Genomic DNA, 25,580 nt, shown 5'->3' with positions numbered 1-25,580 from the left:
CTAACGGGCATGAGGTGGTATCTTAGTGTTGTTTTGATTTGCATTTCCCTGATGATTAGTGATGTTGAACATCTTTTCATGTGCCTATTGGCCATCTGTATATCTTCCTTGGAGAAGTGTCTGTTCATTTCCTCTGCCCATTTTTTGATCGGGTTGTTTGTTTTTTTGTTGTTCAATTGTGTGAGTTCTTTATATATTATGGAGATCAACCCCTTGTCAGATGTATGTTTTGCAAATATTCTCTCCCAGCTGGTGGGTTGTCTGTTCATCTTGATTCTGGTTTCCTTTGTCTTGTAGAATCTCTTTAATCTGATGAAGTCCCACTTGTTCATTTTTTCTTTAGTTTCCCTAGTCTGGGTAGGCATGTCATCAGAAAAGATTCCTTTATGACCAATGTCAAATAGTGTGTTGCCTATATTTTCTTCTATGAGTTTTATAGTTTCAGGTCCCACCTTCAGGTCTTTGATCCATTTTGAGTTAATTTTTGTGAATGGCGATAGCAGATGCTCCACTTTCATTCTTTTGCATGTGGCTGTCCAGTTTTCCCAACACCATTTATTGAAGAGAATTTCCTTTCTCCATTGTATGTTCTTAGATCTTTTGTCAAAAATTAGCTGTCCGTACATGTGTGGTTTTATTTCTGGGCTTTCAATTCTGTTCCATTGATCTGTGTGTCTGTTTTTGTACCAGTACCATGCTGTTTTGATTACTATTGCTTTGTAGTATGTTTTGAAGTCGGGGATTCTGATGCCTCCAGCTTTGTTCTTTTTTCTTAGGATTGCTTGAGCTATTCAGGGTCTTTTGTTGCCCCATATGAATTTCAGTATTCTTTTTTCTATTTCCGTGAAGAGTGTCCTTGGGATTCTGATTGGGATTGCATTGAATCTGTAGATTGCTTTAGGTAATATAGACATTTTAACTATGTTTATTCTTCCAATCCACGTGCATGGGATGTCTTTCCATTTCTTTATGTCATCATTGATTTCTTTCAATAATGTCTTGTAGTTTTCATTGTGTAGATCTTTCACCTCCTTGGTAAGATTTATTCCTAGATATTTTATTCTTTCTGATGCAATTGTAAAAGGTATTATCTTTTTGAGCTCTCTTTCTGTTAGTTTGTTATTAGCATACAGAAACGCAACTGATTTTTGTAGATAGATATTGTACCCTGTGACTTTGCTGTAGTTGTTGATTATTTCTAATAGTTTTCCAATGGATTCTTTAGGGTTTTCTATATGTAAAATCATGTCATCTGCAAATAGTAAGAGTTTCACTTCTTCGTTACCTATTTGGATTCCTTTTATTCCTTTTTCTTGCCTAATTGCTCTGGCCAAAACCTCCAGTACTACGTTGAATAGGAGTGGTGAGAGTGGGCAGCCCTGCCTCGTTCCTGTTCTCAGAGGAATGGCTTTCAGCCTTTCCCCATTGAGTATGATGTTGGCTGTGGGTTTGTCATAAATAGCCTTTACTATGTTGAGGTACTTTCCTTCTATTCCCATTTTGTTGAGAGTTTTTATCATAAATGGATGTTGTATCTTGTCAAATGCCTTCTCTGCATCTATTGAGATGACCATGTGGTTTTTATTCTTTGTTTTGTTGATGTGGTGTATCACATTGATTGATTTGCGGATGTTGAACCATCCCTGCGTCCCTGGTATAAATCCCACTTGTTCATGGTGTATGATCTCTTTAATGTATTGCTGTATTTGGTTTGCCAATATCTTGTTGAGGATTTTTGCATCTATGTTCATCACCGATATTGGCCTGTAATTTTCTTTCTTTGTATTGTCTTTGTCTGGCTTTGGTATCAGGGTGATGTTGGCCTTGTAGAATGAGTTAGGAAGTGTTCCATCTTCCTCTATTTTTTGGAATAGTTTGAGAAGGATGGGTATTAAATCTTCTTTGAATGTTTGGTAAAATTCACTGGAGAAGCCATCTGGTCCTGGACTTTTATGTTTTGGGAGGTTTTTGATTACTATTTCAATCTCTTTACTTGTGATTCGTCTATTCAGATTCTCCATTTCTTCTTGGTTCAGTTTTGGGAGGTGGTATGAGTCTAAGAATTTATCCATTTCTTCTAGATTGTCCAATTTGTTGGCATATAATTTCTCATAGTATTCTCTTATAATCGTCTGTATTCCCGTGGTATCCATTGTAATTTCTCCTCTTTCATTTCTAATTTTATTGACTAGAGCCTTTTCTCTTTTTTTCTTAGTAAGCCTGGCTAAGGGTTTGTCGATTTTGTTTATCTTCTCAAAGAACCAACTTTTTGTCTCATTAATCCTTTCTACTGTTTTTTTGGTCTCAATTTCATTTATTTCTGCTCTGATTTTTATTATTTCGCTCCTTCTGCTGACTTTGGGCTTTGTTTGTTCTTCTTTTTCTAGTTCTGTTAGGTGTAATTTGAGGTTGCCTATTTGGGCTTTTTCTTGTTTGTTAAGGTGGGCTTGTATCGCTATGAGTAAGAGATGAAACATTTTTGAAAACTGGGCTGGTACTTGAGCCTTAAGGCAAATGTCAACGAATTTCACACTCAATATCATTCAGACAATGTTCTCAGACCACAATGCAATTAGGTTAGAAATCACTAACATCAAATTAATTTTGTGTTTGGGGAAATGATAAATGGTGTAAGGAACTGTAAAATTTTCTGGACTCCCTCGAAATTCCCTCTTTGAGTCATGAATTCTGAAAAAAGGATGAGACAGATTGAGATGGGCCAAAGCGCAAACAGCTCCTTTCTGCAGCATTTCAACACCTGTGGACCAAAGCCCAGCAAACGTGCAACTGGTACTCGCTGCTTTTGTTTCCTTCCCCTATAAAGCTTCTCTCCCATAAGAAATTCCCCCATGCTCCGGGAGACACTGCACTGGGCTGTTCTCCTCATCGCAGCAGCCTGAATAAAGTACCCTTGTCCTTTGCGTCTTAGGAGAATTTTTGCAAGTTCGATAATGGACTTCTAAATAATTCTGAGTCTAAAGGGGGAAAAAGTTACAAATTAGCACTTGAAACTGAACACTAATGAAAGTAAAACAAATCAAAACTTGGATCTTTAGAAGAGAACTTTAGTCTTAATACTTATATAAGGAAACCAGGAAGGGTAATTACTCGATTTTTTAAAAATTGCATGAAATGCCCCACCACTGATGTCACAGACCCCTCAATTACTCCCTCCACAGATACTTGGTCCCTGGCGCTAAATCACCCCAGCTCCCCGCGCTCAGAAAGGTTAAACTCTCGCTGCGGGCGACTTCCGCTTCCTGGCCTAAATTCTGACACGTACTATTCCCCCCGTGGCAACTACCCGGGGTCGGTGACAGCCGAGGAGCCGCGCGATGCCCTCAGCCGACGGGTGGACAGAGGCGCCGTCAGGTGGGCACGTAGCGGCGCCCCAGGCTCTGCCGCCGCGAGCCGCCCGCGCCGACTAGGGGCCGTTCGGCATCCCGAGAAGTGGAGCCGGGGCAGGGGCCCGGGCGGGGGCGGACCAATTTCTGGGCCCGCTGCTCAGAGGAGTCTTTCTAGCTAAGATGCGGTGCGGGGAGGGCGGTGGGGGGCTTGCGACGCGTGCAGATGCCGCGGCTCCCTGGGGATACGGCCTGAGGGCGGGGCTCCTGAGCTGAGAGCAGGGAAAGCGCCCAGCCTGCGCCTGGGCGGTAACAGTGGAGAATGCGGCGGAGGCGGGAGACGTCCGGGTGGCACAGTCTGGCCCGATCGGCTACTGGGAAATCCCACAGGAGAAGACCGGGCAGGGGACCACCAGCTCCTCGGCAGAAATGACCACCCTTCCAAGATGGCGACTCCCCTAGAGACACTCCCAAGGGGACAGCCATGTTAGTTGCTTGACAAAGTCACTAAAGAAAATTTGAAAGTACGCCTCTCCTCTGACACACACACACACACACACACACACACACACACTAACACATCGTGACTGCACCCTGTGTAATTGTGGGCAGACGGCCGCTTCCAAGCCGACACTGGGCATGTGCAGTATGAACTCCAGAAACGAAAGAATCCTTCAGAGGCAGTTTCCAGACTTAGGGCTGCGAGACTGAGTTTAACAAAGGCGGCGATTTAGGGCCAGTAAAGCATTGACGTAGTTATGAGGGTGTTATGACATGGATTTTGTACTCAGTGATGGTACTCTGTAGGGTGAGTGATGGCGCTTCTCTGGGGTCACTTAGGAGGAGGTGCATAGAGTTAGTGACAAGAGTTTGTGGGTGAGTGATGGGGTCAGTGGGGAAAGTAACAGGTACTCTGTGAGATGAGTGATAGGGAAACGAGTGAGTGATGGGAGGTCTGTGGGGTAAATGGTGCAGAGACTGTGGGGTGAGGGATGGGGGAACTGTGGGGTGAGCATTGGGGGGGGTCTATGGGGTCAGTGATGAGGATCCTTGGAGGTCACGAACGGGGTGTGTGGGGTAAGTGATTGGATCTGTAGCATAAGTGATGGAGGTCTGTGGGCTGAATGATGAGGGTTCTGTGGGGTGAGTCATAGGGGGTTAGTAGGGTAAGTGATGGGGGTCTGTAGAATGAATGAGGGAGGTTTGGTGGGGTGAGTGATGAGGGTCTTTGGGGAGAGTAATGGGTAGTCTGTAGAGTGAATGGTGGAGAGACTGTGGGGTGAGTCTTGGAGAGCCGATGAGTGAGTGAGGTGGAGTTTTTGAGGTGAGTGATGACAACCGTGGGGGGGAGTGTTGCAGGACCTATGAGGTGTGTGACGGGGTTTATTGGAGGGATGGTCAAGGTGTCTGTAGTGTGAGTTATGGGGTTCTGTGGGGAGAGTGATGCATTTCTTTGGGACTACTGATGCAGGGGCCTTTGGAATCAGCTATGCTGCTTCATGGTGTCAGTGATAGGCGATCTTGAGGTCTGAGATGGAGTTGTTTCAAAAACCTACTTTTGACTTTGTTGGTCCTCTGGTATCTTTGTTTTCTGTGTCATTAATTTCTGCCTTTGATTTCATTACTTTTTATCTTTCGGTTTTTTCTTTTATTCTTATTTTTTAATTCCTAAATTGAATGCTTATCTCATTTAATATTCAATCATTTTCTTCTATAATATAAGCATTAAGTGCATGAATTTTTCTCTAAGAACACTTTAGCTCCATGTCATAAGTTTTGATATGTAGCATTTTCACTCGAGTTTACTTCTAATGTTTTCTAATTTCTGTTGTGGTTTTCTCTCTGACCCTTTAGTTATTTATATAAGAGATTTTGGTTTCCCAAAAAGTTGGAATTTTTGTTATTGATTTCTAAATTATAGTCAGAGACTGTCATCTGAGTGATTGTTAGATGTAGGAATGGATGTTCCTTAAAGTAGTTAGTATGTGTTGAACTTTAAGTTAAATTATTCTCCAAAACTTTTGTAAAATTGGAACTCCCACCAGCAACATATAAAAGGGCTCATTCCAAGATCCTCTCCCACACTGAATGTTGCTGCTTTTCAAATTTTCCCCATTCTGAGGGCCAAACACAATGGTATCTAGTTTAGTTTGATGTGCGTTTTCCTGACAGCTAGAGGTTGAACATCTCCTCATTTTATTGGCCATTGAAATGTGTTTTTTAAAATTTTCATATCCTTTGCTCTCTTTTTCTTTTAGCTGTTTTGTCATTCTTACTAATTTGTGAATATTAACCTTCTGTCATTTATTGTATTTTTTTCCTTTATCTCTCTTTATATCTTGGTTTTTGAAAGGTGTCTTCACATATAATTAGAAAAAATAATCATCTGATTAGATATATCTGTCTTTTTCCTTTACAGGTTCTGAGTATCTTGTCTTGCCTAGTGAGTTCTCCCTACTTTGTGCTTAAACAAATATATGCCTTAAATTTAATGTTTTTGTTGTTCTAATTTTTAAAGTTAAATTTTAATCCAACTGAAGTTTATTCTGATGTGTGGTATGAACTGAGATCAAAATTTGTATTTTCCATTCAGATAGAAAAATTGGCAGCACCAATAGTTAAATAAATACTCTTTTCTAACTCAATTAAATGCCACTTATGTCACATAAATTCCCAAATGTATATTGTTCTATTTCTGAATTCTATTTTTCTTCTGATATATGTGTCTACTCCCTTTCAAAAAATTTCATTGACTTTAGAAATACTTTTAATATCAAATATTGCTAGTCCCCTCACTGTTCTTTTTTTTTTTTTTTTTTGGTTGTTTTCTTTAATATTCTTTAGCATTTATTCTTCTATATGAATGTTAAAACCATTTTATTTCATTTCAAAAATCACCATTATAACTATAATATTTTATAGTTTTCTTCTTATAGATCCAGCACCTTTTTTTTTTTTTTGAGGAAGATTGGCCCTGAGCTAACATCTGTTGCCAATCTTCCTCCTTTTCCTTTTTCTCCCCAAAGCCCTGGTACATAGTTGTATATCCTAGTTGTAGGTCCTTCTAGTTCTTCTATGTGGGATGCCACCTCAGCATGGCTTGATGAGTGGTGAGTAGGTCTGCACCTAGGATCCAAACTGGTGAACCCCGGGCCGCCGAAGCAGGATGCAGGAACTCAACCACTATGCCACCAGGCCAGCCCTTCCCGTGCCATTTTAAAAAAAAGTTCATTCTTAGATATTTTACATTTCTTTTTGTCATCATGGGTGAATAGCATATTTTTTCTATTTCCATAGAGAAAATCTATCAATTTTTGTAATTTTTTGTATTTTATTTCTTATCCAATCCAATTATCAAATTCTCATGTGAATTATAGTTGATTTTTATAGTGTCTTAGTTTTCTTACATATAATATCATATCACATCCAATTAACAATGATACTCTTTCTTTCAAATATTTATTCTGATTACCTCATCCTCTCCTATTGCATTAGCTAGATCTTTCAGAACAATGTTGAGTGATACTTGATAGAGGGTATCCCTGTCTTGTTGCTAACTTGAAAGTGAAAAGTGTTCATTCATTCAACAAACATTTATTGAATACCTTCCCCTTGCCGGATACTGGGTTTGAAATCCTGCTTGGCCACGTACTAGCTACATGATCTTTTTTTTTTCTAACAGCTTTATTGATATAATTCACCTACCACAAACTTCACTCATTTAAAGCTTGCAATTCAGTGGTTTTTAGTATATTCATTGAGTTGTGCAACCACCACCACAATCTAATTTTAGAACATTTCATCACCCCCAAAAGGAAACATGGTACTCATTCCTCATTCCCACCCCATACCCCCAGCTACAGGCAATCACTAATTTACTTTCTGTCTCTATAGATTTGCCTCTCCTAGATTTTTCATATAAATGGAATCATACAGTATGTGGTCTTTTGTGACTGGCTTCTTTCACTTAGCATAATCTTTTTAAGATTCATCCGTGCTATATCATGTATCAGTACCTCATTCTTTTTTATTACTGAATAATATTCCCTTGTATGGATATACCATACCATACATAAATTTTGATTAGCTATTCATCAGCTGATGGACCTTTGGATTGTTTCCAGTTTTTGGCTACTATGAATAATGCTGCTGTGAACATTTGTGTACAAGTTTTTGTGTGGACGTATGTTTTCATTTCTCTTGGGAGTGGAATTGCTAGATCATATGGTAACTCTATGTTTAACATTTTGAAGAACTGTCAAACTTTTTCAAAATGGTTATGCCATTGTATATCCCACCAGCAATGTATGAAGGTTCCAATTTATCACATCCTCCCCAACACTTGTTATTGTCTGTCTTTTTGATTCTAGCCATCCTACTGGGTGTGAAGTGGTATCTCATTGTGATTTTGATTTCCATTTCCTTAATGACCACTGATGTTGAGCATCTTTTCATGTGTGCAATGGACTGAATGTTTATGTCCCCCCAAAATTCTTATGTTGAAACCCTAATCCCCAATGTCATGGTATTAGGACATGAGGCCTTTGGAAGGTGATTAGGTCATGAGGGTGGAGCCCTCATGAATGCGTTTAGAACCCTTATAAAAGAGGCCCTGGACAGCCAGCTTCTCCCTTTCACCATGTGAGGACACAGCAAGAAGATGGCCGTCTGTGAACCAGGAAGTGGGTTCTCACCAGACATCAAATCTGCTGGCACTTTGATCTTGGACTTCCCAGCCTCCAGAACTGAGAGAAATAGTTTGTTGTTTAAGCCACCCAGTCTATGGTAGTTCATCATAGCAGCCTGTATTGCCCATTTGTGTATCTTCTTTGGAGAAATATCTATTCAAATCCTTTGTCTATTTTTTAATTGGGTTATTTGTCTTTGTATTATTGAGTTGTAAGCATTCTTTATATATTCTGAATACAAGTCCCTTGTTGGATACGTGATTTGCATATATTTTCTCCCATTTTGTGGGTGTCTTTTCACTTTCTTGGTGGTGATCTTGTAGCACAAAAGTTTTTAATTTTGATGAAGTCCATTTTATCTATTTTTCTCTTTTGTTGCTTGTGTTTTTGATGTCATCAACTTTTCTTTCCCCCATTGAATTGTATTGGAACTCATCTAAAATCAATTGATCATGAATATATGGGTTTATTTCTGAAATCTCGATTCTTTTTTTGTGTGTGTGAGGAGATCAGCCCTGTGCTAACATCTGCCAATCCTCCTCCTTTTTTGCTGAGGAAGACTGGCCCTGGGCTAACATCCGTGCCCATCTTCCTCCACTTTATATGGGACACCGCCACAGTATGGCCTGCCAAGCAGTGCGTCGGTGCATGCCCGGGATCCGAACCGGTGAACTCCGGGCTGCCGCAGCGGAACACGTGCACTTAACCACTTGCACCACTGGGCCAGCCCAGTTCGATGTATTTTTTAAATTTCCCTTGAGACTTCCTCTTTCACCCTTAGATTATTTAGAATTATGTTGTTTAGTTTCCAAGTGTTTGAGGATTTTCTTGTTACCTTTTTGTTATTGATTACTAGCTTGAATCCACTGTGGTCAGAGAACATACTACACATGATTTCAAATCTTTTACATTTGTTGAGGTTTGTTATATGGTCTAGGATATGTCTATATGGTATATGTTCCATAGGTGCTTGGAAAGAATGTGTATTCTGCTATTGTTGGGTGGAATGTTCTATAAATGTCACTTAGATCCTGTTGGTTGATGGTATTCTTGAGTTCTTTTATAACCTTGCTGATTTTCTGTCTAGTTGTTCTATCAATTGTTGAAGGAGGGGTATTGAAGTCTCCAACTATAATTGTGAATTTATCTCTTTCTCCTTTCAGTTCTATCAAATTTTTCTTCACATATTTTTCAATTCTGCTGCATGGTGCATACACATTTAGGATTGCTATATCTTCTTGGTGGATTGATCCTTTTATCAGGTAATGTCCTGTCTGTCCCTGGTAATTTTCTTTATACTGAGATCTACTCTATCCAATATTAATAAATCCACTCCTGCTTCTTTTTAATTAATGTTTGCATGAGATATTGTTGGGGGAAGAGGAGGAATCCCTCTCTGCCCTTTCCCTTAAAGTTCTTATGGCTGGCCAAATAATTAACAAGACAGGTTAGCAGGAGAAAATAATACCAAGTTTAATAGCATGTATACATGGGAGAAAGCAGGGACACTGCGTTTCTCAACACAATAGCAGAAATTCTCGTCTTAAATACCATGTTCAGCCAATGACAAAGGAGGATGTTGGGGGTGGGGAGTCAGCTACAGGAGATTACCACTAAAGCACAGTAAACAAGAGTAAGGTTATTATGCAGATTTAAGGCCTCACCTTCCACATTGATAAATCTCTAGAAATGAGGCCATCCCGCCTCTTCCCAAAACAGAGAGGGAGACACCTTTACAAATGGATATTTCCCTTATAAATGTAAATGTTTGTCTGGCAACTCCTAGCAGGGCCATCCAGAGAATGTGGTCAGAGAGACAGAACTTCCGATAAGATGGGCTTGTTGGTGCCTTTCCTATTGTAACATCTATTTTACATTATATTATAGCCATCAGATAGAAGATCTGTTCCAGGAAGCAGCCACCATATCAAATTCTTTAGGCAGTTAGTGGGGGAGGTCAAATATCCCTCAGAGAAAACAATCAAGGTAAAGAGATATGTTTTAGGATGGCCAAATCTTGATCTCCCACAATATCTTTTCCATCCTTTTACTTTCAACCTATATATATCATTATATTTGAAGTAAATTTCTTGTAGACAGTGTGTAGTTGGGTCATGATTTTTTATTTATTTTTTACTTTTTATTTTTTTGTGAGGAAGGTCAGCCCTGAGCTAACATCCACGCTAATCCTCCTCTTTTTGCTGAGGAAGACTGGCTCTGAGCTAACATCTATTGCCAATCCTCCTCCTTTTTGTCCCAAAGCCCCAGTAGATAGTTGTATGTCATAGTTGCACATCCTTCTAGTTGCTGTATGTGGGACGTGGCCTCAGCATGGCCGGACAAGCGGGGCGTCAGTGCGCAACCGGGATCCGAACCCGGGCCGCCAGTAGCGGAGCACGCACACTTAACCACTAAGCCATGGGGCCAGCTCGGGTCATGATTTTTTAAATCTAATCTGCCAATCTCTGTCCCTGTAATCTGTCTTACAATTGGTGTATTTACACCGTGTACACTTTATGTAATTATTTATATGTTAAGGTTTAAGTCTGTCGTATTTTGTGTTTTCTTTTTGTTCTCTCTGTTTTTCTCCTTTCTTTTTCCTGCCCTTCTTTGAGTTACTTGACCATTTTAAAGAATTTGTTTTGATTTATCTATAGTGTTTTCAGGGGGATCTCTTTATATAGTTATTTTTACTGGATGTTCTATGTATCGTGTAATATATACACAACTTATCAAAGTCTACTGGTATCATTTTACCACTTTCAGGGAAGTATGGAAACCTTACCTACCTTATGTCCCTTTATCCTCCCCTATTTATAATATAATTGTCTTAAATATTTTCTTTACATACATTGAGCACCACATTAGATATTATTATAATTTTTGCTTCAACTGTCAAGCATAATTTAGACAACTTAGGAGAAGGAAAGTATACTATATTTTTGCTCTTCTCGTGTTCTTTCTTCCTTACTGATGTTCCAAGATTCCTCCTTTAATCATTTTCTTTCTGTTTAGAGAACTTCCTTTAGCCATTTTTTTATGGTAGCTCTGCTGGTAAAAATTTTTCTTCATTTTTCTTTATCTGAGAATGTCTTGATATCTCCTTCATTCCTGAAGGACATTTTCTAGGGATATAGGATTCTGGGCTGACACTTCTTTTCTTTCAGCACTTAGAAAATGTTGTACCACTTCGTTCTGGTTTCTGATGGGAAATTTGTCATTCAAATTGTTTTTCTTTTATGTATTTTACATATTTCTCTCTGGTTGCTTTCAAGATTTTTTCTTTGTCTTTAGTTTTCAGAAATTTGACCATGATGTGTCTTGGCATGGATTTTTGTTATTGTTGTTGTTTTATCCTGTTTGGGTTTCATTCAGCTTGTTGAATCTCTAGGTTGATGTCTTTTGCCAAACTTGTGATTGTTTCAGCCATTATTTCTTCGAATACTTTTTTCAGCCCCACACTCTTCTCCTATCCTCTAGGACACCAATGACTCAATTGTCAAGTCTTTTGTTGTAGTCTCACATGTCCCTGAGGCTCTGTTCATTTTTTTTTCAGTTAATTTTCTCTCTCTGTTGTTGTTCGCATTAGTTTGTTTCTATTCTGTCTTCAAGTACTCTGATTTTTTCTTTTGTTCTCTCCATTCTGTTGTTGAGCCCATCCATAGTTTTTTGTTTCAGTTACTATATTTTTCACTTCTAAAATTTCCATTTGGTTCTTCTTTACATCCTCTATTTCTTTGCTGAGATTTTCTATTGTCTCATTAGTGTTAAGCATTTTTCATAATTGCTCAATGAAGCATTTTTATGATGGCTGCTCTAAAATCCTCGTCAGATAATTCCAACATCTGTGTTATCTCAATGTCGGCATTTGTCCATTGTCTTTTCTCATTCAAGTTGAGATTTTCCTTGTTCTTGGTATGACACTTGATTTTTTATTGTTCAGGACATTTGGGGTATTATATTATGAGGCTCTGGAACTTAACCCTCACTTTTTTGGGGTGTTTTTTGCTGAGGAAGATTCACCCTGAGCTAACATCTGTGCCAGTCTTCCTCTATTTTCCATGTGGGTCGCCACCACAGCATGGCCACTGACGAGTGGTGTAGGTCCGCGCCCGGGAACTGAACCCAGGCTGCGGAAGCAGAGTGTGCTGAGCTTAACCACTAGACCACAGGGCTGGCCCCTTAACCCTCATGTTTTAAGAGGCCTCCTTTGACAGAGCTCCATTTGGTGAAGGGACATGTCGTCTCATTACTGCCAGGTGGGGATGGAACTCCAGGTTTTCCACTTGGCCTCTTTTTGAGGCAGGGCTTCTTGTCATTGCTCAGTGATGATGTGACTTCAGGCTCCCCACTAGGCCTCTGCTGATACCACCCTGGCTGGGACGGGGATAGGCACCTCATGACTGCTTCCCATGTGATGTCCACTGACACTGTTGGCAGAGGTGACTTTGTTACTGCTAAGACTTGGTGAGAGCTCCAGTAGGCCTCCTCTGACATCACCTTAGCAGGGAGTGGGAAGGGCACTTTGTTATCTCTGGGTGAGGATGGAAGCCCAGACAATTTATGAATTTCACTTGCTTCACATCCTCACCAGCTCTTGGTTATTTTGTATCTTTTTCATTTTAGCCATTTCTGGTGGATACAGAAGAGTATTTTATTGTAGTTTAATTATAGTGCCTTGCTAAGTAATGAAGTTGAGCATCATTTCCTATGCTTATTTGCCACTTGGACATCTTTGAGAAGTGCCTGTTCCTTTTGCTCTTTTTCTATTGGTCTTATTGATTTTTAGGAATTCTCGAGATATTTGAGAGATGAATTGTTTGTCAGATACAGGTTCTGCACTTATCTTCTCCCACGGTGGGATTGGCCTTTACACTCTTAATTTTTGTCTTCTGATGAACAGAAGTCCTTAATTTTTTTTTTTTTTGCAGGAAAAGATTCACCCTGAGCTAACATCTATTGACAATCTTCCTCTTTTTTTTTCCTCCCCAAAGCCTCAGTGCTTGGTTGTATAGCCTAGTTGTAAGTCCTTCTAGTTCTTATATCTGAGCCACCGCCACAGCATGGGAACTGACAGACGAGTGGTGTGATTCTGTGCCCGGAAACTGAACCCAGGCCACTGAAGTAGTGAGAGCGCCAAACTTTAACCACTAGGCCATCAGGGTAGCTCCAGAAGTCCTTAATTTTAATGTAGTCCAAATTAATAATCTTTTACTCTACTAGATATCAAAACTTAATATGAAGCACATTAATTAAGACAGTGTAGTACTGGTCCAAGAATAGACAAATAGACCAATGGAAATAGAGAATTTGGGAATGAACCCCCACATATATGGTCACAAGGTGACACTGCGGAGCAGTGGAGAAGGGGTAATCTTTTTCATAAGTAGTGCTGGCTCATCTTGATATCCATATGGAAGAAATGAAATGAATTTTGACCCTAACACATACCACACACCAAAATCCTTTCCAGGAAGACAGTAGATCTAAATGTGAAAGATAAAACAACAAAACTTTTAGAAGAAAACATTAAACATCTTTATGACCCTGAAGTAGGCAAAGATTTCCTAACTAAGACTTAACGAGTGCTCACTATAACGGCAAGAATGATAAATAACATGGCATATTTCTGTCCAATGCTTCATTTCACATCTTTGTCTTTTTTTAGATGTGTGGCAACTGTATTTTATTTTTTAACCCAATCCTATAGTCTTTATCTTTTATAGAAGAATTCAGCTCATTCAATTTAGTTGAATTATAATATATTTTATTTCATGTCTCCTGTTACTTTATGTTTACTATTTATTTTACTTGGTTGATATTTCTTCATTTTCTCTTTTCCTAATTTTGCTGCTTTGGTCACATTTCTCTTAATTCCCTTCTAGGTTCTTATTATCTTGGAATACTGATAGTTTGGAATTTTGATTATTTTTATCAATTTTTGCCAGTAGTTGCCTTCACCTTCTTTACAAATACGATTGTCTACATTTTCTCGGTTGCTGGATCCAAATAATATTCACTCTAGTAATAGAGATGCTATATTTGCCTTCTCCTCATTTCTCTCAATAGATTTTCCCAGGGTATTTTAAATTTTCCACTTAGTAATAGTAATAATAATACTTTTTCCAAATGCCCAATTGCATTATTTTTCTTTATTCAGATATAACTATATATCAATTGCAAAGATCATTTCTCAAAACTCCTTTCCCTGATTTTGGGGTTTCTGTACTATTCAGTTTATAATTGTTTAGATATTCCTTTGAGTATTCTCCTGAGATAGGGATATTGGCATATTGTGGTATAAATGCTTTTATGTCTAAAATTGTCTGTCTTTTGCTCTGACAGAAGAATAGTATTAAGCCCTAGCTCGGCTTTAAAATTCTTGGATTTCAGTCACGTTCTCTCAATAATTGGTAGATGTTTTCTTCTAACATGGCTCCTATTTTGGCAAATAAGAAGTCTAGTGCCATTGTGATTCCTTTCCATTGTAAAGAACATGTTGTTTCTCTCCGAAAGTGTTTTAGGTTTTCTTTTTATCCTTTAAATTAAATGCCAAACCAGATTTGGGGTTGATTGGGTTCCTCTGGGAGTCAAGGACTGGGGGGGGTTTCTGTGGGGGAGGATCAATGAATTAAGGTCCAATGGGATTAGATAATCCATGGCCTATAGATGTCATTCATGTTGGGGCAGTGAGTGACAGTCTTGGGGAATCCTTAAAGGAAAATCATTGGAGATATCTATGGATAAGTGATTGGGACCTCTGTAGAAATTCTTGAGGTTTTGTAAGAATTGGAGATGTAAGTATCTGAAGTCATTGATTGATCCCTGAGAGTTATTGATTGGGACACTGAGGTTGTGAATGATCAATTGCAAGCCTGGGATTACAAGTCTTTGGGAGTAAGTTTTGGGGGGCCTATAGGAGTCATTGATTGGTACCTGTGGACACCCATAATTGCAGGACTGTGTGAGTTGGTATGGTAAGGTCTATTATTGGGAGTCACTGATTCTATATATAGGCTGTGAGTTATGGGGTCCTGTAGGAGGTCAGATTTGGCCCCCAAGGGGCATTGAGCAGATCAATGGCTGGTTTTCTATTGAGGGTGTGTCACCTGTGTTGGTGATTATTTGAGGAGCCTATGGAAACCAGTTGATAGCACCATTTGGGACACAGTTTTTGTCAAGCAGTGTTGATTAATGATTTAGGAGCCTGTCCAGGCATGCTGGTTTTCAGGGCCCAGATGGGAATTCAGGGGGAGGTGGCGGGTGATGAGTTTACGTTTTCATCTTTGGCAGACGAGGGTGGGCTCTATAAGTTTCCCAGAATGTACACTGAATTATACAAAAGGTTGGTTTATGCACATGTGACATGGTGACCGCTCAGCCAGAGCACTTTGAAGGCAGCAGGAAACAGAAATAATTATTTGTGACACAATAATAAATATTTATTGTGACTCTGTCATATATAGAATACCATATAGTACAGTAGTTAAGAAAATGCACTTTGGAGCCAGGCATACCTGGGTTTGATTCTCTGTCCCAATCTGAGTGATCTTGGGGCAAATTTCCTAGTATTTCTGAATAGCTCTATCTGATGGTAAATGGGAATAATAATAACAATAATACCTAGTTCACAGGATGAGTGTGAAAATTAAATGAGGTACCTAATAAAATATGCCTTGCACCTTGTAATAATGGCAATATTTAATATTAATGGAATGTGTTGTTCCAGGTGCCAATGTGAGTGCTTTAGAAACATCACTTCATTTAACTCTTAACAATCCTATGAGACAGGTATTTTCATCCTCAATTTTAAGATGAAGAAACTCATACTAAAGTGACTTCCTAGCTAGAACATAGAAGAGCTGGAATTCAAACACTTATTAATTTTACACCAAATCTCATTAGTTTTTCCCATATTCTATGCTAATAGTTGGTGTTGGTTTTTCTGAACTTTTCTACAGTATCCAGCACAGAGAGCCACCCGTTGGTGCTCCCGGGAAGGATTTGTGGGGGGAATGTGGAGTGACTGACCATGTGGACACTGTCTTTCCAGGGTTTCTTGGAGCCTCTGCGTTGTGCCTGGGCCAGACCCCGTAGTGAAGGCTGCAGGATCTTCCTTCTGGCCCCAGCAGCTCTGGCTGAGTCCACAAGTGCCCGCCTGTCTGCAAGCTTCTGGGAAGAGCGGAGTTGTCAACAAGAGAGCCGGAGGGCTGAGGCCCAGTGGGGACATGCCAGCTAACCGGAGCTCTCCCCAGTGGTCCTCAGCCCTGACTGCAGAGGCACATGGCAGTCTGTGTGAGGTGAGAAGGGAGAGGACTCCAGGGGCAGGAATTCATTCAGTGAGATGGCCCCAGTCTGTCACCAGGGCCTCAGGGCAGGGACAGGTGGGTCGCAGGGGGCAACAGATTCCAGACACACTTCCCCGACACAGATCACCATCCTCCTGTGAGAGTGAGCACCGCGTGGCTGATGTCCCACATCCAGAGCCCTGCGTGTTTCACTGGAAAATGTGATGTGGCTGATGGAGAAAAGGTGGGCTGGGAGGGTCAGCCCCACACCTGGGGGAGGGGGAGGCAGCTCCCTGCAGGCCGTCTGTGGGTAAGGTTGGGGTAGGGGTGGCCACTGGCCCTAGCCAGGGAGATGCTACCCCCTGACTCCCAGCACAGACTCTTCACTCTCGGTTGGCTCTTTGCAGATGCTCAGCCGAACCCCACCAGAGCCTCCTTTCCTCCGGTCTCTGGGGATTTGCTGATTCCTCCTCCGTCCTGATCTAGGGCAGAAGAATCCCTTTTCTTCACAACTTAGAGGATGGCAGGGTAGTAGAGTGACCACAGTCTCTAGGGCCCTTCTAATTCTTCCTCCTCCTTTCAAAGATGAATAAAAAGGCCTGAGACGGGACGTGACTTGCCCTGGCCACTCAGATTGTGAGTGACAGCAGTGGAGTGGAACCAGGTCTCCTGAATGTGTCCTCCACCCTCACCACACTACAGCCAAGACCAAGTTTCCCACTAAAAGTTCCCCTTGAGATTCTGTAAACAGAGGAAGATGATGAGAGAGCCAGACTCTGCCCGACAGCTCCCTCCTTCCGACCATCCTGTGGATGCTGTCACCTCTGGGGACAGGCTCATTGTCACAGGGACTCAGAGGCATGTGGTCATGAAGATAATTTTAAACTTTTAAAATTATTTTTATTTTTATTATTTCATAATTTCACAATAAAATGATAGAAAATCCAGGTAAGCAAATAGGAGAAAATAAAGCATTACTTGTAATTCCAGCGTTACCCAAAGTTAACCATTGTTAACATTTAGCTATATTTCCTTTCTTTGTGTGTGCATGCATGCACATATGTGGGTATACGTGTGGGGCTGTGGTACACACATACCATACACGTATACATTATCTAACTCAAGTTTAAAAATGGAATCACAGTATTTGGTTGTCTCCTTTTTAACTTGGCAGTTTAACATAATTTTCTAGGCAGTAAATATTTTTCTTCATACACACATGCTGCATAGCATTGTGTCCTGTGAATAAACTATAATTAACCATTCCATGATATTTGCATTTAGGGGGTTTCAGGTTTTCTGTTGTGATTAAAACTGCTGTGGTGAAATTCCTACACTTAAATCTTTGGGCCTAAGTCACTGAAATTATATTTCGAGTCAAAGGTATAGGGACATTGAATGATAAATGAATTGCTGCCTAACAGCAGTGCACTTCCACTCTGGAAAATTGCCCTTGTCTAGACTCTGCTCCATCATATCAGTCACAGACCCACAGGCTGGGGCCACAGCAGTGTGGTCCTCCCCAGTCCTTCTGCACATGACCTCTTGCCCAGCTGATGTGTGGGCATTTCTAGACGAATGATTCTGGGCTCTGCAAGGCACGTTTCTCCACTCAAGTCTTCCTTCTCAACCATAGACCTCTGCCCCTTTGCAAGAAGAGATGGAAATGGCCAAGACCCTGGTGAATTTTATTTATTCACTTATTTATTTGCTAGGTTCTTGGTTTTTTCATTAAATGTCAAGGAGCAGGGAATGGGCAGAGATACCAAAGAACCAATAAAAATGTCCCCAGGCATGAGGAGCAGCCAGGTGGACGAGGAAATAGTGGCTGAAGCTGGCAAACAGGCAGAAGGGTCAATGAGAGAAAGAGGGACGGAGAATAGCCACAGGGAACAGCTGGAGGGACCATGGTGCACTTACTGGAGATGGAGGATAGCCAAGGGGCCCAGGGGACAGGTGGGAGTGCAGTGGAACAAACGGAGGAAACAAGAAACATGAGCCAGTGGCCAGGGAGCAGCAGAGAGACCAAGAAGCAGTGGTCAGGCCTGGAAAAGTGGTAATAGTGGGGAGCAACGAAGAGCCAGAGGGTCCGAGAACAATCAGAGGGATCTTAAAATAGGAGGAGGGACCAGGAGATAGAGGAACCAGATAGCAGCTAGAGGGAACAGGGACCATCCAGAGGGATGAGGAAACAGAAGACTTGGCTAAAATGGAAAAAGCAAAAAGGTTTGGTGGTGTGTGGGACAAGCAACTTCGTGAGGCACTAGGGTTTAGAGGAGAAGCTGAGGGGATGGGGAAAGGCAGAGGTACCGGAGAACAAGAAATGAGAAAGATGAGCCTGAGAGTGGGTAGCAGTCAGAGGAAGCAGGGACCAGCTGCTGAGGCTGTAGCACAGGTAGAGGGGCACAGAAGGGACAGACCCACGGGACAGTTGGAGAGACAGAGGAGGGCCTCCAAGGCTGAGGAATAGCTGAGGGCACTAGAGACCACGTGGAACAAGGAACAGTTGCTGAAGGCGGGGAACAGCAAAGCTGTGCTGGACGCTGGGTGTCCACTAGAGGTCTCAGGGACTAAAAAAGAGAACTAGGGAATGGCAAAGTGGGCATTAAAAGTATCTGGTGTTAGATAGCAGCCTGACTGACTGGGGAACAGCCAGAGGGACTAGAGAACAGCCCGAAGGCATAATATCCGTGCCTGAAGCTAGTTAGCAGCCAAAGGCCCCACGAAGCGGGCACTGAGATTAAGGGACAGTTGCAGAAGCCAGGGAGGGGCTGGGGAACAGCCGGAGTTCCCTGGGATATGGTGACAGGGGTTTCCTGGGATGTGGGACTTAAGTGCTAAAACAGGGAAAGTCCTGGGCAAACTGGGACTGTTGGTCACCCTGCCCAGGAAACAGCCAGAGGAATCAGCCAATAGACATAATGTAAGTGACGGAGAAGTGAAAGTACAGGATCCAGCTGTGGCACAGAGCCCACAGAAGTAGTATACTTTGGTGGTCAAGAGCCTAGGCTAGGAGCCAGGTAGACCAGTGCTCCTCAAACTGTGGTCCACGGACCAGACGCAGAAGCATCAGGGGAGAGCGTATTAGAAATGCATTCCGGGACTGCCCAAGGAGCAGGGAAGAATTGGGACTAGAGAGCACTCAGAGGACTCAAAGGGCAGTCAGTCTGTGTCAACTAGAAGGAAAGACAAAGGCTCATCTGGACCAAGGAACAGCCAGATGAACTAGGGCACAATCAGAAGAATGGTGCCACAGACTAAGGATCAGCTACAGGGACAACTGTTGAAGGGAACACAGGACAGGAGCACCAGAGATGAGTCAGGGAAGAAAAAACAGGAGGCATGAAACAGTTTGAGGGACCCAGGGACAATCAGAGGAAGCAATAACAGGGGCATCAGAAAGAGACCAGGGAACACTGAAAAGGAACAAGAAACGTTTAGAAGGAACAGTAAACAGAGGGACCAGGGAAGAGTCAGATGGGGACCATGCAGAGGGAACAAGGACCGGCAGAGGGAGCAGGGAGAATTCAGGAGACAGGACTGGGCAGAAAGCCAGAGGGAGGAGCGCAAGGCACAGAGAACAGTCAGAGGGAACAGGGAACAGTCAGACGGATAGAGAACAGCCAGAGGGAGCAGGAAAGACCAGGGCACCCCCAGTCAAGGGGGAACATGCAGAGATGCTGGGTATCTGGCCCCAGGTGAGGGCACAGTGAGCCGAGCACTCACTGCACACTTTCAGCCAGCCTAGTTTAAATGCCCTGGAAGCCCTTCTGCTGGCTGGGGCAGGGTGTAGAAGGGCAGGATCATATCACAGGAGGTGACAGGATCATATCACAGGAGGTGTTGTAGAAGTGTGCCCTGGAGTGGGAGGACTGAGCCCCAAGCCCGCTGCAGAGTAGGACAGAGCGAGTGGCCAGGGACGGAATGGGCAGCCCAGCCCTGAGGGTGAGAGCGCATAAGTGCTGGGACTGAGATTAGCCTGAAGGGAGACATCGCTGTGTGCTTCGCTGGAGAGCTGTGAGGAGCTGTAGTGGGGATCCTCACCCAGGATGAGGAAGTCCTTGTAGGGGTCCTGGTGGTGGTAGGGACACATGCCGTCCTCCGTGGCAGAAATGGCCCAGAAAATCAACCCTTTTCATTTGTGGCGGGTGAGACTGGAATCTGGGCAGGTCTGTGTTACCAACTTTGTACCCAAATCTCTAGCTCCGAAATCCCCCTCCATCACCCCACATGTGCCTACCCAGCCAGGTAGCCAGGGAGCAAAATGCTTCCATTTTTGTGGGGAAAGGGATCAAAAAGGGGCATCCATAGGCGGTGTACTTTGTATATCTTCATCTTGCATCCGTTAACGCTCATAAAGCCTGGCATGGTCTTTGTACACTTGCCCTGTGAATGTGGCCTTAGAGACTCCCAGGGAGGGAGAGACAGGCGAGGGTGGTCTTTTGTCCACCAGCTTGGGCTGTCGGCCAACAGGTAGGCAGCAGCAGTTGTCAAAATGTTTGACAATGTCAGGTGTTAGAATATCTTAATTCTTCCATATTGGTTGGTAAATAGCCACTCCTCCCCCGCCCTCTGAGGTTCCTCTGCTATGTCACCCACACGCGTGCTGTTCTGTCCTGGGGTAACCAGCAAGAGAGCAAGAGTCAGGAGGATGGGCAGACAGAATGAAAGCTTCCCTCAAGACTGACCCCAGGGCTCTCCCTGGATGACCATCCTTGGGGGACAGGTCAGGTGTGTTGCAAGGGGCACAGGTGGAGGTCCTGCTCTCAGCAACCTTCGGGGCTGTACTCAAGAGAGCTGGTGGGTAGAGAAGTGCCAGGACATGGCCCAGTGCTTGCGGATCTGCCCAGGGGAGCTGCTGGGGGTAGAGTAGGTACTGTGAGTTCCTTGCCTACTCTGTGCCCCTGAGCACTCACTGACAAGGGGAGGGCAACCAGGGCCCCCAAAGGCCAAAGGGTCTTTTGACGAATAAAGCTTCCTCATTTCCTCATAGTCGAATCACTAGATCTTTTCTTTGATATTTAGTGCATTTTCTGTCTTGTTTAGGAAATCCTCACCTATCGAATATTCACCTATATTTTCTACTAAGTGTTTGAAAGCTTTTGATTCTTTTGAAACTTTTGATTCTTTTGAAATAATTTCAAAATTAAAGAGAAGTTACAAGAATAGTACAAAGAACTATATATGCCCTTCATCCAAAATCACCAGTTGTTAACATTTTGCCACACTTGCTCTCATTCTCTTCGTGATTTATGCGTATGTATGTGTATATGTGTATACACACAGATATATTTAAAACTTTATTTTCTGAACCATTTGAGAGTAATTTGTAGACATAATTCCCCTTTACCCCTAAATACCTTGATGTGTATTTAAGAACAAGGACATTCTCTTACGTAACTACAGTACAATTATCAAAATCAAGAAATTTCACATTTCTATAGTACTATCTAATATACAATGTGTATTGTCTAGTTATCTAATATACAATATGTAATATGTGGTTTCCCCAGTTGTCACAATAACGTCCTTTATAGCATCTCTGCCAGTCCAGGTTTATGTATTGCGTGTACTTGTCATGTCCCATTAGACTTGAATCTGGAGCAACTGTTCCTTAGCCTTTTTCCTTGACTTTCAGGACACTGGCCATTTGGAAGACTGTCCCTCAATTTGAGTTTGTTTCTTGCTTCCTCATAATTAGATTCAGGTTATTCATTTTTGTCAGGAACATCACAGAAATGATGCTGTGTTCTCAGTGCCTCATGTCAGTAGACATTCAATATCCATTTGTCCTCTATTGATGATATTAACTTTGATCACCTGGCTAAGACGGCATCTGTCAGGTACTGTAAAGTTACCATCTTTCCCTTTGTAGTTGATAACTATTTTGTGGGGAGACACTTTGAGACTGTGTAAATATTCTATTTCTCATGCTCTTGTCCACTGATTTTAGCATCCAGCGATGACTCCTGCCTGTAACAATTAATTGCTGTGCTGTTTCTCTAATGGTGTTTTTCTAACTCCATCATTTCTTCTACATTGATGAGTTGGCATTTTACTGTAAGGAAAAGCATTCCTTGCTCTAATGCTGAAAGGACAATGACGTGCCAGGCACAATGAGCACACCTTGATTTGCGATTTGTCACTAATGGGAACTAGAGCTTCTTGGAGAAATGACTAACTCCAGGGTTAGAACAGACAAAGTACAAAGTGATCCTGGAAGAACTCTTTGTGCTGGAAAGTAATGAAGTGCTCACAAGATGGGAACATGTCGAAAGGACACAGGAGCCACCTTGAAGGAGCTCCCTCTGGCCAAATCTGGAGCAATCTGAGTAGCAAAATAAATAACAATAGTAATAGATTCTTACCCACTGAGTAAGGCAGGAAGTCACTAGTCCATATAGTAGGTAGGTATGCAGGTGGGCAGATAGGGAAGAAGTGAATGCTTCTTTTTTTTTTTTTTATTGATGTTTTAATGGTTTCTAACATTGTGAAATTTTGGGTTGTACATTTTTGTTTGTCCATCACCATATATATGACTCCCTTCACCCCTTGTGCCCTCCCCCCACCCCCCCACCCCCACCCCCACTGCCCCTGGTAACCACAGTCCAGTTTTCTCTGTCCATGTGTTGGTTTATATTCCACATATGAGTGAGATCATACAGTGTTTGTCTTTCTCTTTCTGGCTTATTTCACTTAACATAATACGCTCCAGGCCCATCCATGTTGTTGCAAATGGGACGATTTTGTCTTTTTTTATGGCTGAGTAGTATTCCATTGTATATATATACCACATTTTCTTAATCCAATCGTCAGTCGAGGGACACTTAGGTTGCTTCCACTTCTTGGCTATGGTGAATAATGCTGCAATGAACATAGGGGTGCATAAGCCTCTTTGGATTGTTGATTTCAGGTTCGTTGGATAGAGTGAATGCTTCTTTTTAATAGCATCCTTTTTTGGTTTGTCCACTACTTCAGTCTTTCTGAGGATAATATTGTAGTTTGTTAAAACTTTTTATTTTGAAATAATTCTAGATTTACAGGAAGTTGTAAAGATGGTGCAGAGAGGTCTCGTGTCACCCTTTACCCAGTTTCCCCCAGTGGTTACATCATGCATCACTGGAGTACAGTATCACAAACAGGAACTGACATTGCCACAGTGCGTGGGTAGTTCTCTGCCATTTTACATATTGTAGATTCCTTACAGTAATCCAGATCCAGAACTATTCCATCACTGCATGTCTACTGGTGTTGCCATTTTATCAGTTAGAGTGAAGTGTAGAAAACTTAGCCCCCTTTAAATCCCTTTTCCCTCACCAGATATAATCGCCTTAAATATTTCCTCTGCATACATGGAGAGCCACATCAGGCAATGTTATACTTTTTGCTTTGACCTTCAAACGTAATGTAGAAAACTCAAGAGGAGAAGGAAAGTCTATTGTATTTACCCATATTTTTGCTCTTTCTATTTTTTCTTCTTGCCTGATGTGCCAAGAGTCCTTCTTTTTATCGTCTCCTTTCTGTCTAGAGAACTTCCTTTTAGCCATTCTTCTAGGGTAGGCCTGCTGGCAACAAATTTTTTTAGTTTCCCTTTATCTGAGAATATCTTGATGTCGCTTTCATTTCTTCTTTCTTAATAACAGTTTTATTGAGATATAATTCACATACCATAGAATTTACCCATTCAAAGTGTACAATTCAATAGTTTTTTATATATTTATGGATATGTGCAACCATCAACACAATCAATTGTAGAAGATTTTCATCACCTCAAAAAGAAACCCCATACCCTTTAGCCATCATATCCCCCGCTCCCCACCTCCCTGCCTTCCTCAGCCCTAAACAACCACTAACATACTGTCTGTCTCTGTAGACATCACTATTCTGGACACTTCACATGAATGAAATCATATAATATGTGGTCTTTGTGCCTGCTTTCTTTCACTAAGCATAATATTTTCAAGGAGCTCCATCTGGCCAAATCTGGGACAATTTGAGTAGCAAAATAAATAATGATAGTAATAGATTATAACCTGCTGAATAAAGTAGGAAGTCACCACTCCATGTGATAGGTAGGTAGGTATGTAGATAGGCAGATAGACAGGGAAGAAGTGTAGCATGTTGTAGCATGTATCAGGATTTCATTTCTTTTTATGGCTGAATAATAGTCCATTGTACAGACGTAACACATTTTGTTTATCCGTTTGTCAGCTGATGTACATTTGGGTTGTTGCCCACTCTGGGCTATTATGAGTAATGCTGCTATAAACATTTGTGTACACGTTTTTTAAAGATTTTTTTGTTTGTTTGTTTGTTTGTTTTTTGTGAAGAAGATCAGCCCTGAGCTAACATCCATGCCAATCCTCCTCTTTTTGCTGAGGAAGACCAGCTCTGAGCTAACATCCATTGCCAGTCCTCCTCCTTTTTTTTCCCCAAAGCCCCAGTAGATAGTTGCATGTCATAGCTGCACATTCCTCTAGTTGCTGTATGTGGGACGTGGCCTCAGCATGGCTGGAGAAGCGGTGCATCCGTGCGCTCCCGGGATCCGAACCCGGGCCGCCAGTAGCGGAGCACGCGCACTTAACCACTAAGCCATGGGGCCGGCCCTGTGTACACGTTTTTATGTGGACATATATTTTCATTTATCTTAATTATACATACATCTAGGAGTAGAATTGCTGGGTCTAATGGTAACTCCATATTTAATTATTTAAGGAGCTACCAGACTGTTTTCCAAAGCAGCCACACTATTTTACATTCCCACCAGCAGCGTATGAAGTTTCCAGTTTCTCCACATCCTCACAAACACTTGTTATTATCTGACTCTTTGATTCTAGCTGTCCTAGTGGGTGTGAGGTAGTATCTCACTATAGTTTTGATTTGCATTTCCCTGATAATTGACAATGTTAAGCATCTTTTCATGTATTTATTGGCCATTACCACTTCATTTCTTAAGGATAATTTTGCCAGATATAGAATTCAGGTTGATAGTTCTTTTCTTTCACCACTTGAAAAATGTTGTGCCACTTTCTTCTCTCCCCCGTGGTTTCTGATGAGAAATCCGCTATCGCTTTAATTGTTTTTCCCCTATAGATAAGGTGGTGTTTCTCTCTTGCTGATTTCAAGATTTTTTCTTTGTCTTTAGTTTTCTGAAGTTTGATTATAACGTGCCTTGGTGTAGATTTCTTTGGTTTATCCTTTTGGGGTTTGCTCAGCTTCTTGAATCTCTAGGTTGATCTTCTTTTGCCAATTTTGAGAAA

General features: G+C 41.7%; 1 protein-coding gene across 1 annotated transcript in view; it reads left to right on the top strand.

Moving 5' to 3' along the window:
* Positions 1-3,302: 3,302 nt before the first annotated feature.
* The window catches only part of ZNF41 (zinc finger protein 41), a 39,597-nt gene continuing 17,319 nt past the window's right edge, over positions 3,303-25,580 (top strand). Inside the window, 2 exon segments of the mRNA XM_058535725.1 lie at positions 3,303-3,372; positions 16,086-16,332. Of these exon segments, the coding sequence (XP_058391708.1) occupies positions 16,261-16,332 (72 nt within the window). The 5' untranslated portion in view covers positions 3,303-3,372; positions 16,086-16,260.

This window comes from Diceros bicornis, chromosome X (genome assembly GCF_020826845.1).
Source record: "Diceros bicornis minor isolate mBicDic1 chromosome X, mDicBic1.mat.cur, whole genome shotgun sequence".
NCBI lineage: Eukaryota > Metazoa > Chordata > Mammalia > Perissodactyla > Rhinocerotidae > Diceros > Diceros bicornis.
The sequence above is the reverse complement of the archived record's forward strand: the minus strand, read 5'-3'. Positions and strand labels throughout refer to the sequence as shown.